Raw genomic sequence first — 18,265 nt, 5'->3', positions numbered from 1 at the left:
GGTCACGTGACCCACCGGCCGCCATCTTGCTTAACTATAAACTTCCGTTCCGGTGTACGTAATTTTATTCAGCGATAACCAACCTTTGGAAAATTTATATACATTATTAATAATGCAATACAACTTCCATAAATTAATTTGAAATTGCTTTATTGAACCTTTGATTCTATCGCATTATATTATCATTCAATTCATTGAAATTAAATACATACTGTACCAAAAATTTTACTCAGATTTAGGGGCGCTGTGTCCGCGCTTGTCAATTCAACCACATAAACCAAATTGCAACCCAGATAGACTTTCACTCTCAATCGAACAATCCGCATCTGCAGAATAATAAAAGTGGGTTTAAGGCAAATCTCACCGAATCGAGCCCCGACATTTATGAAAAGAAGATATTTGAGCGAGAGAAAAAATAAATGCACCTAAGCTTACGATCGGGAAAACCTCAGCACGTTTTATCAAAGAAAATACTTTAACAGATGTCGTGTAAGTTTTTCTTGACTGTACAAACTTGGTATTCGGTGGTGAAAATAATAGCTGCTTCTAATTGTATCGAGTTAAGGTTGAAATTGACGCGTCCCCAAAATTTAACGCCTACAAATTTAGCAGGATAAGCTGATGTAGGGGACGTCAGTAAGGTTGCTGTCACCGACTATCAATATCTGTTGTAAAGTGACGTATAGGGTAGCAGAGGCCTTCTCAAATCGATAATTTGTGTTCGGTTCCTACTTAAGAAAGTTCCGACGAGTTTATTGGCTTTATTGACATACTGTCGTTTGAAGTTTACTCTCCGACGATCGAGAGTTCGCGGTTCGAATTTAGGATGAATAAGATATTATCAGTTAACTTATTACGTAATTTATTTATTGTGTACAAAATTCACAAATACTTCGGTTGGTTCTCTATATATTTAGATTTTTATTTTATAAGCTACAAAAAATATTTGGTAATATTTTTTACCGTGATTTATGAATCTTTTTTTTAATAAAAGATAATGAAATTATAATTAAAATGTTGGTGACAACTGTCAGAGACTGGTGAAATCGCGTGCCTTACACCGGAAGCAGTGTCCCCAAACACCGAGCGAGTGCCCACAGAAGCACGTGCGTCTAATTACAACCACTCAATGAGTTTTAATCGCACCTTCGCATCCACAAGTGCCGAGGGCTGGATAAGTGCATTAAAATGATTCAATATTTTATCACAAACACAATCTGTGCTTTGCGAAATGATTTAGATGTGTATTTTATTACATATACTTGTCGTCATTTTTGTGGTGAAATGTCATCGCTGATAGGAGACCAACTGTCTATAAAATGATAATATAACTCTTATGTTAATAAAAATATCAGCGAATGCACTTCAAAGTTTATAACGACTTATACGTAAGTAAAGTCCGATAGAGGTTCAATGAGGGTTCAATCTTTAAGAATAATTAAATAGCATGGTTCACTAACCGACGCGGACGCGCCCTGATTTGAACAAATGCATACAAACTTAATGCAATGATAGCTCTACGTATCATGTCATTACTGTTATTATACGAGCAGCGTTTCAATTACACAGTAATTAAGTATACTAGATTACAGGCCGCTTAATACCAGCAAATCGAAGGACTAATATTGAAATTTACTTTGATAATTTTCAAGCTTCTGATTTTATTAAAAACTAGCGGTCCGCCCCGGCTTCGCCCGTGGTTAATGTTTACGTTTTCTCTACATAAGAACCATCCTCGTACTTCAAGGAATATAATAAAAAAAGAATTATCGAAATCGGTTCAGCCGTTCTCGAGTTATGCGCTTACCAACACATTTTGCGATTCATTTTTATATATAAGAAGAAGATAACCTATTATTCTAGCTTCATTTTTAACGTGTTTATTTTAACATTTATTATTGTCCTAATTTTAAGTAATCGACGATATAATCTTGGGATTTTAGAAGACAAACATTACATAAATGCTGTTATATTAACAAAGGAAGTCTTAAGATGTTGTTCATAAGGTTTCTTTTCGTATGATCTCTGTATTGAAGGGTTGACGATCGACATAAGGAAAAGCCTTGTAACCCCTGAAAGTACATAGCCAGAGGGTGGAGATATAAAGGTTCTATTTTACTCAGCGCTGCTATAATCGATGCAGCTTAAAACTTTGTGTCTACTTTAAACATTTTCTATCTTGTCTCAGATAATAATTAATATATTTACTTTAAATATATTATAAGTTGAAAGTAGGTACGAGAAATACATGTAGGTAGTGTAGGATTAGTAATCTTCCAAGAAGATATCTTCGATCAAGTTAGTATACAGTGAAGTCTCAGTTTATTACGTTCCAATTTGTAATTGCTCGCAGCTTCCGTTAAAATACGAATATATTTTTTGTTAATTAATTGAACGCATTATGTATTAATTATCTGGCCTAGAATTTTCCAAGTGTCTTTTTATCCACAACCGACGTTTCAACGTTCATAATGCTTTAACATAAATACAAACAAAACTAAAAAGACTATAAACAATAATTAGGTACATTTTATGTATTATATTATTCACTATTTCCTTCGTTCACGCTCGCAGCGTATTATTGAATGTTATTTGAAAAAATATTTCGAATTAAAGCTGTAACAAGGCCTTTTATGCTCCACTTATTGATATCACAATATAGATATCACAGTGAAATTGGTTCAAACAAATTACATTATAGTAAAATGTCGAAAGTCTTATAAAACTGTAAGGAATAAAGCACAAACTAGCAAACACAGTTGTGATATCACATGTCGGCGTGTTCGTAACAGGAGTAATTAATTATAATTAGTAATGCACATGTATCTAGTAAACGTTTTCCTAGCTAGGACTACGTGACCGCCCGTGAGAACCAGCATGTGGCACCGGGACAAGTAAAACAACGACAATAATAACCTAAAATGACACCGCCAATTTACTACAACCACGGCATGAATCGATACTCCTAGTAAACTCAAAAGGGTTGCTTTTTATTGCACAAATATGTTTTCAAATACATTTGTTGAGTTGTCGAAATACATAATGAATAACAATTCATTTGTATGAATCAGAAATACCTAATTTTTTTATTATTCGTTAAAAAATAGATCATAATTGGACTTTTTTTTTAATATATTCTACTTTGTAGCTTCAAATAGTCACGATAAAATAAAAGTGTAAAATTACTGAGATTACTAAAAAATTCACCATTCAATCACAAAGAAATATTACAAAACTACAACTTTGAAATCGTCTTCTATAAAGTGTGCCTATCATTACCGTTGAGCTGAAGTCTATGCTATAATTTACAAACATTCCCTGTCTGCGAGTTATCGATACAGATATGAAACGGCCTGTAATCGAATCGATCGTTTCTTGAAAGCGAGCCGGCTGACAGATTATGAGCTCCCACGGGCTACTCGTAAAAATGATAGCACGCGTAAATTTAACCGTAAAATGTAGATATGATAATATGCAACGGAACCACAGCGGCGTGATTCCCGCGTTCTGAAATATTCTCTACGGTTTCATATTTATTATCATATTTGATTTCGTCGGTAGAGAGTGAAGTGTACCTAAAAGATTTTTATTAAAAAAAAAGATGTTGCCCTCTGTCTAAATTGATTCAACATTTACGATTTTAAATTGTATAACTATTTTAGCCTTTACAGCCTACAATATGTACCGCGTAGCGCAGCGTAATGCCCAAGAGAGTAGGCGAGTACCTATCTATCGCAGGTAGGTACATGGAAAGGTACGTAAAGCTGGCGATGAAAAATTAGCAAAATAAAAAAAAACAACACCAGAATTTGTTGCTTATTTGTTGCTAATTAGTTGCTATAATGACGATTTTGTTGCTCAACCCGTTTGCTGAAAATCAGCAACAGTTCTAGCTTAACGTTAAGGTAGCGTGAAGAAATCGGAAAAAGGGATGGATCGTTGCAAAAATGCAGGTGAATTTGTTGCTAATTTGTTGCTGCATAAAAACAGTGAAAATTTTGAATTTTTTTCATTGGCGCCAAAAATAACACTGGCCACGTAAAAAAAATTTGTTGCTCCTCACATCGTTCACTGGCACAGTGTACAGAGCCAGCAACAAAATAGAAACCGGAAGTAGAGTTAATTTTGAAACCGGTTTGCTAGAAATTCGTCCACGCCAGCTTAACTGTCAATTTTCGGTAGTTAAACATAAAAAAAAATTTGTTGCTCCTCACATCGTTCACTGGCACAGTGTACAGAGCCAGCAACAAAATAGAAACCGAAGGTAGAGTTAATTTTGAAACCGGTTTGCTAGAAATTCGTCCACGCCAGCTTAACTGTCGATTTTCGGTAGTGAAACATAAAAAAAAATTTGTTGCTCCTCACATCGTTCACTGGCACAGTGTACAGAGCCAGCAACAAAATAGAAACTGGAAGTAGAGTTAATTTTGAAACCGGTTTGCTAGAAATTCGTCCACGCCAGCTTAACTGTCGATTTTCGGTAGTGAAACATAAAAAAAAATTGTTGCTCCTCACATCGTTCACTGGCACAGTGTACAGAGCCAGCAACAAAATAGAAACCGGAAGTAGAGTTAATTTTGAAACCGGTTTGCTAGAAATTCATCCACGCCAGCTTAACTGTCGATTTTCGGTAGCGAAACATAAAAAAAAAATTTGTTGCTCCTCACATCGTTCACTGGCACAGTGTACAGAGCCAGCAACAAAATAGAAAAAGGAAGTAGAGTTAATTTTGAAACCGGTTTGCTAGAAAATCGTCCACGCCAGCTTAACTGTCGATTTTCGGTAGTGAAACATAAAAAAAAAATTTGTTGCTCCTCACATCGTTCACTGGCACAGTGTACAGAGCCAGCAACAAAATAGAAAAAGGAAGTAGAGTTAATTTTGAAACCGGTTTGCTAGAAAATCGTCCACGCCAGCTTAACTGTCGATTTTCGGTAGTGAAACATAAAAAAAAAATTTGTTGCTCCTCACATCGTTCACTGGCACAGTGTACAGAGCCAGCAACAAAATAGAAAAAGGAAGTAGAGTTAATTTTGAAACCGGTTTGCTAGAAAATCGTCCACGCCAGCTTAACTGTCGATTTTCGGTAGTGAAACATAAAAAAAAAAATTGTTGCTCCTCACATCGTTCACTGGCACAGTGTACAGAGCCAGCAACAAAATAGAAACCGGAAGTAGAGTTAATTTTTAAACCGGTTTGCTAGAAATTCGTCAATTTATTCACTCTAATTCCGGTTTTTATTTTGTTGCTGGCTTTGTACACTGTGCCAGTGAACGATGTGAGGAGCAACAAATTTTTTTTTATGTTTCACTACCGAAAATCGACAGTTAAGCTGTCGTGGACGAATTTCTAGCAAACCGGTTTCAAAATTAACTCTACTTCCGGTTTCTATTTTGTTGCTGGCTCTGTACACTGTGCCAGTGAACGATGTGAGGAGCAACAAATTTTTTTTATGTTTAACTACCGAAAATTGACAGTTAAGCTGGCGTGGACGATTTTCTAGCAAACCGGTTTCAAAATTAACTCTACTTCCGGTTTCTATTTTGTTGCTGGCTCTGTACACTGTGCCAGTGAACGATGTGAGGAGCAACAATTTTTTTTTTATGTTTCACTACCGAAAATCGACAGTTAAGCTGGCGTGGACGAATTTCTAGCAAACCGGTTTCAAAATTAACTCTACTTCCGGTTTCTATTTTGTTGCTGGCTTTGTACACTGTGCCAGTGAACGATGTGAGGAGCAACAAATTTTTTTTTATGTTTCACTACCGAAAATCGACAATTAAGTTGACGTGGCCAGTGTTATTTTTGGCGCCAATGAAAAAAATTCAAAATTTTCACTGTTTTTATGCAGCAACAAATTAGCAACAAATTCACCTGCATTTTTGCAACGATCCATCCCTTTTTCCGATTTCTTCACGCTACCTTAACGTTAAGCTAGAACTGTTGCTGATTTTCAGCAAACGGGTTGAGCAACAAAATCGTCATTATAGCAACTAATTAGCAACAAATAAGCAACAAATTCTGGTGTTGTTTTTTTTTAATTTCGCTAATTTTTCATCGCCAGCTTTACGTACCTTACATGGAACCTTGTTACAGCGCGTAACAATAGAAGCAGAACCCGTATTCATAGCATAGTGCATATTTCTCCCGTGGGCACCAAGTTAATTTCAAGTTTACGAAGCAGCGCCGTCGCGCTCTCAGTTATTAAAATACCAGAGTCTTGAAGCTTAACAGGTTTTGGGAACTACTCTATAGAGGAAAAGTTTAAGCGTTGCCGTTTGCTCGCCAACACTTGGCACATCTCAAATTACGAGTCGCCATAACATGATCTTGATGACACCTTAAATTTACTTTTAAGCTTTTGGCAGTCACTTTAATGTTTCTATTATGTTTGTACTTGCGTTTATTATCCACTTTAAAACACATTTATTTGCTCGTATGGTTTTATATTATTCAAGTTATTTGTAATGTAAAAATCCTCAATATAGCTTAACTGAAAATAATTATGTTCAGTTTTTAAGGTAAAGTTGCAAATGAACGAAATATACCTAGGTGTCATGAAAAATAAGGAAAAACTTATTGATTCGTTCCAATTTCATAGCTCATGTCATGCATATCCCCTTTGTTCACAAGAGTTATAATAATAATATGTAATAATATTTAAACAAAATATGAAATAAATATTAGGTACATTAAAATAAAAGTTAAATCAACAACTACTTGATCGCACAAACGGATATGCAATCATAAACCAAAATACTATAGAAACGCGATTTAAATCACGGAATAAACCCAGTGAAATATTAATAATTTAGTAAAACCGCCAGTTACTGGTACAGTCGGCCGCCACTCCGACAAGCTTGCTTCACTGAGACTGCCTAATGAACTATCTATTGGACAACTGAACACCGCTGAACGTATGAGAATGTTTCGGAAACTTTTACAACATATTGTTATTTAAATAATCAAATTCATACACCAAATTTGATCTAACTTTGATGTTGTTTAAAGAACAGGGTGAAAGTCAACGTTAAATCTTTTGTTTTAATTACCATGTTACTTAGATATTAAATAGGTTTATTAGGGGGTTGTAACTACATTAAGTATCTAAGAGTAAAGGCAGAACTCAACATATTTAGTTTCAAGTCTATACTTGATTATGCACTTAGGAATTTGATGAAAGTAGGTGTTTTCGTTTGTTTTTTTTACCAGGTAAGATACAAAACAATTGCTAAAAAGACATCTATATATATATAAAACTCAAAAGTGACTGATAAAGTGATCTATCAACGCACAGCCCAAACCGCTGGACGTATCGGGCTGAAATTTGGCATGCAGGTAGATGTCATAACGTAGGCGTCCCTTAAGAAAGGATTTTAGAAAATTCATCCCCTAAAGGGGTAAAATAGGGGATAGAAGTTTGTATGAAACTTTTTATTCTTTGGATGTATTTGCATGAAATTTAGCACACATATAGAGGGTAACTTGGAAAAACACGTAGCATAGGTTTTATCCCGGAAATCCCACGGGTACGGGAACTATGCGGGTTATTCTTTGAGAACGCGGGCGAAGCCGCGGGCGGAAAGCTAGTCTAAAAATAAAAGGTGTTTCAGTTAATAACTTCATTCATTTCATAATGATGGCTAAAATTATTAAAATCTGACGTGTGTATCGCTTAACAAAAGCATGCTTCCATAGTAAAACAGAATTGTATTTAGTTTATATTAGTTTTATAAAATAAATAGATAATATAAAAAAAGATAATAAATATAGAAGCATTAACCAAGAAAGTGTAATGATAAGCGCCACACAATAATATGTAAGGCAAACCAAACACTGAGCGTATTTCCATACTATCGTCTAGTAGGTACCATACAATACGGCTAGTCGCTGAATATTTAACCTGTAGTTAGCGACACATTCCGAGTTAACTCGTGGTGCAGTTAACTCATAATTGAGTGTGTAACGTTAACCGAATTGTTAGTTTGCGAGCCGCTCACACATCACCTTGTTTTCTTTTTAATAAGAAACACTTATTACTCAGTTAACGTGAGACCCATTAATCGCAATATATCGTGAGCCGACTGAAACGTGTACTTTGTGTGTTTATTTTAAGAAATGTGACGCACATGCATTTTTGTATAATGTATGATGTTTTGTTGTGGCCATATATCGTAACGTTTGTTGTGTGTAATTTTAGAATTGGATGCTAAATAAGATATGCAAGTACAGATCTTACACTGCGACGTCTGAATGTTCCTGTCATCCAATGGTCAGTTGTATGCATAATACACAATGCGGGCTAAACGTCCTCCTTACACGACAATCCGTACACGGGAAGAGCGATTGTATGCAACTTGTATACAAACAGAATGTCAGCCCCTTTCTGAATTCTAAACTTTGGTTCAATTTCTTAAAATAGCATTAATAATGTATGTCCTGCTTTTTAGTGTACCTAGTTTTTAGTAAGTACATTTTTATGGCATTAATATAATACCCTTCAGTTATAAGAAATACCTACCTACTTCACAAAATGCATTTTGCACTATGGTAGAGCCGTAGAGCAAACCATTTTTGATGAACTTAATGAAAGCTATCTGTATAGTGGATATGCCCAGTTAATAGTATTTATTACTCAATAAATAATATAATTAATGCATGACTATTCTTACAATACTTTAATAGTTACATTCTAATTTCTAAGAATAAATGTACGTCCGCTGTCCGGTCATATCAAGTCAACATTTGATTTGATTTATCGATTAACACAAATTCCCAAAATCTTTCATCGATTCGAAATTCTTTGTTATTTTTTTACTATGTAACTTTACGTTTTTATTTATTTTTGTGTTGGACATTGAATTGCATTAAAATTAAAATTTAAGAAATCTTTAGTAATGTTTAAGGTTGATAGAGCCAATATTTAACATTACTAAGGATAACTTAAGTTTATATGCTATACTTAGGTACCATATTTAACTGTCATGTTTTTTGCTATTCTTTCACGTTGATTTAATGCCTTAAGAGTATATTGCATTAATTTAATTTTTCAGAGTATGTAACGTGCAATGCAAGAGATAGAGATTTTTGTTCTAACAACATTTTGTGAGTTTAAAAAAAAATTAGATGTCAAAATCACTCATTATAAATTTATACTGTTCATAAACTACTGCTGCTACAGAAATTGAGATAACCGCTAAAAAATTTAGTAGTAGTCGGACGCAAGAATAAAATAAAATAAAAAAGTTTTTAAAATCGAATTAAAGCGATGTATTATCTGATATATAGTATTATCTGATGACTTTATGTAGCGACTTTATCTATCAATATTTCAGAGAAAATTCGAATTAAATATACATTTAAAGAGCAGAATATTTTTTTGTTTTATTATTTATTAACGCAATTGATTTGCATATTATGATCAAACGATTCAATAGATGCATTTTCTTTTTTATTATTATTATCATTCCTCCTTTATGAACGTAGACGTTGCTATATAAGTCGAATAACAATCGTCGGTGGCCTCTCACCCTCGTCTATGTTTTGTTTGCAGTCGGTCATGAGAGGCATCGTCCGTCCTTGCTCCTCGCGAACAATTCTCCATACGTCTGTCTCACTGTACGGTGTGCTTCTCGCCTCCATGAATAAAATAAGATAGCACCGGCTCGCTCTACCTGTCTCACTCCCTATTGCAAAATACACTACGTGCTAAAACGAGATAGGTGTACATCCGAAGCAGAAATGCAATAAAACCTTGCGCCTATACGTGAGATTTGCCGCTATGTAGAGTATAGCTTTCGAGCTATACTACGAAACCATGTTTTGTTTTATTTGTTTAACAGACGGTTCGCGTACGTGTTAATTTCCGCTTAATTTTGGATAATGACGTTACTTATTTGATTTGCCTTCCGTGGTAAAAAATCTGCGGTGGCGTTTATTTTTATTAGTGTTTATTTTTATAAATTATTTTATGTTTGTTAAAATGGAAGAGATATAAACAGAGGCGGTTTGGAGAAATATTGTTTTATATTTACATATATGGTTTTCCGATCACTAATGGGGAATCAATTTCGCGTTCATAGTTCATTAAAACGGTTCTGTCACGCCAATAGGCGGTTAAACATCGCTTACAGTTGTTGGTTAATGGCCTTTTGTACCTGCGCTTGCCGTCTGCAAGGCGTCTTTTATTGTAAACTAAACGGACATAATAAATAGCACGATTAAACAACCGTGGAGACGATATACTCGTAATTCTTTAATGTGTGGAAGAAGTAAATTACATTTTAACGTTATTCGTTTGTTTTATAAGTCAGCTGTAACTTTAATTAAATGTAGGTATTTAGGTTTTATAATAAAAATAAGGTTAAGACGATTATAAGAAGATTTTAATACTGCTTAATAATGTGGTTTACATTGTTTTGTTGATTTATTATGGATATTGATCGCGAATTAAATATTTAGCAGAAGAAGAAAGATAGAAGTCTACAATAGAACATAATTTACTTTTTTTGTTGGAGAACTAGAAATTAGATTTTCATTCGGGAGTCAAGCTTGCTTCGGCACAAATTGGGCCAGCTTGCACCGGGAAAACTACAACACCCTCACAGAAGATTGGCATTAAGTAGTTGCACGCTATTCGCGTGCTATTATATTTTTTGTTCTTCTACTAATATGATTGGAGGAGGTCACGTATACTTTTTCTCAATAATCCCAGCCCAATCCTTTATTCCCACCGTCATTCCTTTATTTTTCCCAATTAGCTATCCAAAATACTGGCAGCCACTTTGCGGATACATTTCCAGCATCCTACCATCCCATCCCACCATCTCGGACGCCCACGGTGGCATAAAAATATAGTTAAGTATTGATAAATGATTGTAAGGAGTTATAAGAAAAGTCATGTCAAAAGATTTCAAGAAAATTGTACTAGCAAAAATAAAAAAGTATAATTTTAACTAATTCTAAGAATCATTTGATTTAACTAGTTCCACATAAAAGACTTCATTATAAGTGGAACTTAAACTACGTATTTACCATCTAAAAGTGACGTTAATTGTCTTTATAAGCTAACCCCTGAACATTTACATATTATAGACAATGGAAATTAGACTCAGTAATAATTGCGGATCGCGACGTTAATCGACGTATTCTAGACTACATAAATACAATACCTACACGACATAATACCATATAATAGCTCCTTTCCTCGTTCTATATCAACGTATGTGGAATGAAATTACATTCAAGTATATTTTCTGTGTTTAAGTCACTTTACGTAAACTATTTCCGGTACCTATTTCGTGAGGTTTATGGCGTGTGTCTAATTGGGGGTTTTTCTTTACAAGAGTGGTTTGTTTTCGTCGTATGTCTAGAATACTATTGATTTCTTATATTAAATATACAAATATGTATCTTTAGTTCTACGTTGATGTCTGTACCTATTGTCTTATGGACTTTCAATGAGTTTCAAGAATATATTACATGTATGTATCTTATATTAAAACAAGTAGGTACAATCAATAATTTACACTAAACTTATACTACACTTTTTGCTCAAAATTTCGGTAACCTTTAGGAAGGTAATTTTTACTCTTTCCTATGTTGAATCAAGTTTATATTTTGCTTAAATTGTCGGTTTCATAATGTATTGATACTAACATACTAAACTACAATATTACTAGCAACATTACAACGAGAATCGACTTCTCAGTAATCTTTTTTAATTTTTAATATGCACCACGATCAAATCGTGTCGATTTATGTGGTGTTTCTTCTGTATGCTTAATGTATGTTTATTTTTATATCAATAAATGGTTTAAAAAAAAAACTTTTAGTTTAAATGCACATTTCGTAACTCTATATATAGTTCAACTATATGTAACACAGATAGAGTGATATTGAAATATGATTATCAGTTTCGTGTAATATCCAAAATTTTCATTTATATTTTAGTTTATAAAATTTATTTCACAACAATTTTACATACATCGTTTAGTTATTGTAACGGTGTATTCAATTGTTTCATATCCTCTAAACCAGCGCTTTCAAAAAACACACGATTCAGAATAATTTAAATCGTTTCAACTTACAAAGTCATTATTTATACAATCACAACAATTGAAAGCAAAGTTAGCATAACAATGTAATTGATTTTTATTTTTATATTTATATAAGTTATTAGCGATCAACTGTATTTAAACTACGACTAAAAATTATTCTCATAATCTTTGACTTACGGAAAATATTCAAATGCATATAGGATATTACTTTTTTTAGATTAAGTTATCTTAATCACTATTTAATAAATTATGAAGTGGATTAGAAACAAGGATGAAGGATAATCTTTATTAAATACCAATTATAAAAGTATACTGAAATTTACTTCGGATAATGACAAATAGGATTAATGCCCTCTTTATTCCAATAATATTTGCGTCTCTGTGATAATTAAAATACTTCATAATTCGTAAAAGAAACAATAAAATAAATGTCCCGTGATATCTCAAGAGCCTTAGCAAAGAATAAACATTTAATGTATTGCGTATTAAATTTATGGATAACATTCAATGAATCATAAAATAATGGTATGTATCACTAATACGATAATATGAAAAGCTTGCCCAGTTTTATAAAATAATAAATATTTAACTGAATAGTTGAATAACTATTAGATTTTTTAAGAACTAGAGGTCCGCCCCGGCTTCGCCCGTGGTACATATTTCGCAATAAAAGGTAGCCTATGTCCTTTCTCGGGTACCAAAATATCTCCATACCAAATTTCATGCAAATTGGTTCAGTAGTTTAGGCGTGATTGAGTAACAGACAGACAGACAGAGTTACTTTCGCATTTATAATATTAGTATGGATTATCTCATTGCAGGTGCCCAACTATAATCATTATTTATAAAACGAATTTGATAAATATTTTTGGCTTTTGATAACAAATTGAAATAATTTATTGATAAAATGATGCGATATTTCTTCTTGATGTAAGAATTAATTAGAAGCTTATATATCCGATGTGATATACGTAAAAAATTATTATGTCCTTCTTTTTGTAACATTGTGAAACATTTTGAAAATTATTAAAGTTATTCTATCTCAACTATGTTACAATAACAAAAATGTCTATCCATGTTTTTTTCAAGTAATTTCCCACATAATTAGGAAAATAAATAATAAATTTATAATATAAATTGAAATTATTCGACATTTTTATAATGTAAGCGCATTCTTTTAGAACAATAATTATGTTGGCTTTTATTTTCTTTAATAACTTCTAAGGACAAGTTTTTTAAAGAATGAAAGTTTGCGAAAGAAAACCTGATTGATGTAATTTCCTTCATCAGACTCGACGGACGGCGAGTAATATAAGAAGTATATAGGTACCAAGGGCGGATCCAGCCTTAGTGCCAGGGGGGGGGGTCACATAGACGTGGGAAATTTTCAAAAGCTATATTTTGGTAATTTAATTGATACGTAGATTTAAAAAAAATTGATCAAGTGCGAGTCGGATTCGCGAACCAAGAGTTCCGTACAAACATTTTTATATGTTTTAATATTAAATTTATGCTCTTTGCAATTTTTTCTTTATCTGTGCAATAAGACGTAAGTTTCTATTAAATAAAGATTAAATATCAAGATTCTGTGTTCACGGGAAGTACCCTCTAGGTTTTGATTCCTGGCAACACTTGCGAATGTTGATAAGCACGAAATGTATGTTTTAGCAATTTTTCCTCCATCTGTGCTGACATTGCTTTTAACCAAATTTCAGAACTCTGTGTTCACGGGAAGTAGTACAATACCTATAGATTTTGATTTCCTTGCGATAATGTCGAAATTTGCGATAATTTACAGCATAAACGTCTGTATCTTTTGATTGCGTTGGCTTATAAGTTTGATTTTTTCACAGCTTTAACCGTAGATTTGAGTATTCGGTATGAATTTCAGATTGATACCTCCACGCGTTCCTGAGAAAAAGGGTCTTGACAGGCAGACAAACTTGAAAAAAATATATTTTTTGCAATTATTCCTGTATCTGTACTATAGCTAAAAAAAATTAAAAATATTTTTTTATATTATAATCTAAGGAAAGATTCATGCTTTTCGCAATTAGTAAACAAAGTCGTTGTCTCTGTGCCTATGTCCCTATGTACGATTAAATCTTTAAAACTACGCAACGAATTTCGATGCAGTTTTTTTTAAAGATAGAGTGATTCAAGGGGAATAGTTGTTATATAATTTATAAGGATTTAGAGAAAGTGGGCGAAGCCGCGGGTGGTAAGCTAGTCTGCGTTATAAGACGTTTGATTGTACTAAATTTCATGACTCTGTGTACTCGGGAACTACCCTGTAGGTTTTGATTTCTTAGGGAGTGTCGAATTTTGCGAAAAATTTCAGCATTTACAGCTGCATCTTTTGATTGCGTTGGCTAAAACGTTTGAATTTTTCACAGCATCGAGGGACCGTAGACCGTAGGATTTCGACATTAGCAAGGGAATCAATACCTGCAGGGAGCACCCTGTCCCGTAAACACAGTCTTGAAATTGAGTAAAAAGTATCGTGTTATAGCACAGATGTAGTAATAACTGCAAAAATCCTAATTATTTAATTAAATTAAATAAAAATATACATGTATTTAATTGATATTCACATCAGAACTCAGGTCTATAATAACTTAAATCTGTTATTTAATTCAAATTCTAAGTCAACGCAATCTGAAGAAAAAGCAATTAGAGCCGCATATTCTGTAATTTGCAACTATACTTGCAAGGGAATCATCAATCAAAACCTAAAAGGTATACTTCCCGTGAACACAGTCTTGAAATTTGGTTAAAAGCAACGACTTAAGCACTTACAAGTACAGATAAAGAAAAAAATCCTTTAAACAAAATTGTAAGATACAACATAATGAAAAAATATGTTTGCTCGGAGTCCTCGGTGCGCGAGTCCGACGCGCATTTGGCCGATTTTTTGTTGTAATTTGACTGTATTTTCTGTTGTTCATTTTCAAAAAAATTTGCTAAAGTTAATATTAAATTAGTGGTCCACTTAGGTCGCGGACCTAGCCCAGGGGGGGGTCATGACCCCGTGACCCCCCCCCTGGATCCGCGCTTGATAGGTACCCACATCAATATTCCTCGAAATTATTACCGTACTAGCTTTCCACTCGCGGCTTTCTAAAACCTAATAAATTATATACTAAAACCTTCCCCTTGAATAACTCTATCTATTAAAAAAAACCGCATCAAAATCCGTTGCGTAGTTTTTAAAGATTAAGCATACATAGGGACAAAGAAAGCGACTTTGCTTTATACTATGTAGTGATAAGTAACTAGGTAAATGGTAATTCAGAAAATAATAAGTTCATACCCAAAGTTTTGTTCCTCAACTAAAATTTTAAGAGTTCGTTAAAATTTAAGTACAAATATAATATTTTATAATACAATGAGACTTTATACAGATATGTTTAGTGTACTTTAACGTTTTAAGTAGCAATCAAAACAGGAAGCATGTTCACGTTAATATTTAATGACTCGACTTTATATACTTTGTCATCGTTGTGAAAAATCGTGCTTAAAGAGATAATGATAGAAGCCATTAAAAATAATAATTATTAAAGAAATATTTAATACGGTTTAGTTAGTTTTTTTTATTTTATTTTTGAATTAATTACATCATTTTTTTAAATATATAATACTACGGCTGAAATATTTTAATTGTGTCATAATGTGTGTGTGTGTGTTATTGTGGTGATGTGGAAATAAGGACACAGTTATTAATAATAAAAATCTGAAATACATAACTTTAAATAAACATAATAATAAATACGTTGTCTTGCAGAACCAGAGTCAATCACAAGTTTTCCATGATCACCTAAAAAGAAATTTATTAATATCATACAAATATCTGAATGCATAACTTTCAGTGTTTTTTAACCTGTGAAACACTGTATTGAATATTTATTTTCTTACTATTAAATATCCGTGATTTTTATGCTTTTATATTTGTATATTTTTAATGCTGTGTGAGTGACATAAGATTATTAGTGCCCGAATTTTTAAGACAATTTTTAACGATGATAACTACATTTTATTTGATTATATTTGACTATAACTAAATTTATTCTGTAGACCCGCTACGCATCGGATCTGTAGACTTCCAATGGCTACGCTTGTAGACGCATCTACGAGCGTAGACATCAGCAATCTATTCACAATATTCAAATCCGTAGCTGTAAAGTTTAAACTACATAATATTTATTCAAGCCCTATATTATATTTTGTTTAAATTAAATACATATTTAATCTGTGAAAATTTATTGGGACAATTTATTTTACCCCGAATGTTACTTAAAACACTTTTAAAACGACAGTATATTTCCAGTTTCAATATTTATTTACATTTAGATAATTTAATACAAACAAACAATATCCAGCTTGTTAAACGATGCAAAACATTTTATAGACCTGCGTATCAAGTCTGGAATCACTGAAATAAAATTTTATTTCCTTCAGAGGTGAAGAAAGTAATTTAACTCCAATAAGAGCGACGGCCGACGGGATTTAACGGCGGGTTCTCCGCCACCGTCGGCCGACCAAGTTATACCAACTTAAATTTAAAAATTTACAAAACGCTAAACCTGGTTGGTAAATGGTAATATTTAGAACTGTAATCTAATATAAATGCATGAATTAAACATTGTATTAATTAACCTATTTAATAATAATTTAAAAACATTTTTTTTAGAAAATAATGTAAGAATAATTTTGTATAGATTAATTATCTGCGGTTTACTAAATAATATTTTCATTTTGATGTCCGATTAAAATAATATTGACGTAATTTAAATTTATATTTATTTTAATGCCATTTCAATTTAATTTTTTCCAAACAACAATATTCTTTTACTTTTATGATAACTATTTAAATAGATAAACTTTGAAAATTATGCAATCAGAAATTAATAATTCGCATCACAAGGCACGAGGTAAATGGAGCTCCAAAAAGTCGCATAAGCAGCAAGCATACATTAGACATAAACGCACAGCGACATAATAACCTGAAAAGGAAGGAATTAGTTTGTGTAATTGTAATGTGTTTAAAAATTGTTTATGTCAACTCCTGTCGGAGCTGAACCCAAGTGTCAATGTATGGAGTATTTGGACGATCTATCGATGCGGGAAGGTAGTGGAAGAGAAGCAGAATGGACTCACCGAGGGGTTGGGTACGCAGCGGCGCGGGTCGGTGCTGCGGTACGTGGGACTGTACCGACCCGGGAAGCAGCCCGGGGGCGCCATGAGACCCCCGCCGGACTTCATCTTCTCCGGCGAGTACATGGCACATGACCCCCACGGGTCGTCCTCCAACTTCAGCACCTTGGAAGGTGAGTGATACTGCCGGTCGAAAATTTTGGCGACTTTCTCGTACTTTGGGGTTGAAAACGGCGACGCGTCGCCACGACCGCTCTATTCGCCGGGTGATAACCGACTGAGTCGGGTGCCGCATGACGTCACGGGCCACGCCCTCGCCCCTCCACGAGCCCTCCTCCGGCAACACGTCGTCCCTCTCACGCATGTTTACGTCGCCGCCGGCGGCTTCACGATTAACTGAATTATTTAATTGGTCCATTCACTTCTCGTGTCTGTTACCTTTTCACGCTTCTAACTCGGAAAGATTGACGGATCGCCCGTGAAGCGATTGGCACAGCCCTTCATTATGCTTATTAGATATCAGACGGACGCCGGCCGTCAAATGCGGTCGACACGATATTATCGTGCCGGTGGTCATTTGGCAGCGGCATCTCAGGTTTACAGAGACAAACAGAAGTATGACTATTAAAGTTTTCATATCGCCTATGTTTCTATTAAAAAAATAAAGGATTTTAGATTTTACGCCTTTAAGAAAAAGAAAATAGTTAATTTATTTATTCCATCCACTAATGAATAACCTAATACATATTACAAAATTAAATAACAGCATCTTAACTTTACAACTCAACAATATGTTAAAAAATGTCTTGAATGTATGAAAATAATTAATGCGTCCTGCTACAATGTATGAAATACAATGTATGAATATATATGAAAATAATTAATGTAGTAGGACACATTAATTATTTTCATACATTTAACTGACTTACTTTGAACATTAATTACATTCGATATTATTGTAAGTTACTCGTCATATTCAACATAATTATAAGTCCCATGAACTGACTAATTGTATCGAACATTTCCTGAAAACATGAATCGAGTAGTCGACA

The 18,265-nt window shown here is 33.6% G+C and overlaps 1 protein-coding gene across 2 annotated transcripts in view; it reads right to left on the bottom strand.

Moving 5' to 3' along the window:
- acj6 (abnormal chemosensory protein 6) overlaps positions 1-17,358 on the bottom strand; it is a 34,800-nt gene extending 17,442 nt beyond the window's left edge. For both annotated transcript variants that reach the window (XM_090109608.1, XM_090109675.1), the window contains exon 1: positions 17,217-17,358. In XM_090109608.1, coding sequence (XP_089965734.1) covers positions 17,217-17,339 — 123 coding nt within the window. In that variant the 5' untranslated portion in view covers positions 17,340-17,358. The remainder of the gene's footprint in view (positions 1-17,216) is intronic.
- Positions 17,359-18,265: the final 907 nt, after the last annotated feature.

The sequence above is a fragment of the Colias eurytheme genome, chromosome 1 (genome assembly GCF_061535395.1).
Source record: "Colias eurytheme isolate Ceu_HAF_F1 chromosome 1, ilColEury1 Martin Lab GWU primary, whole genome shotgun sequence".
In the NCBI taxonomy this organism is placed as follows: Eukaryota; Metazoa; Arthropoda; class Insecta; order Lepidoptera; family Pieridae; genus Colias; species Colias eurytheme.
The sequence above is the reverse complement of the archived record's forward strand: the minus strand, read 5'-3'. Positions and strand labels throughout refer to the sequence as shown.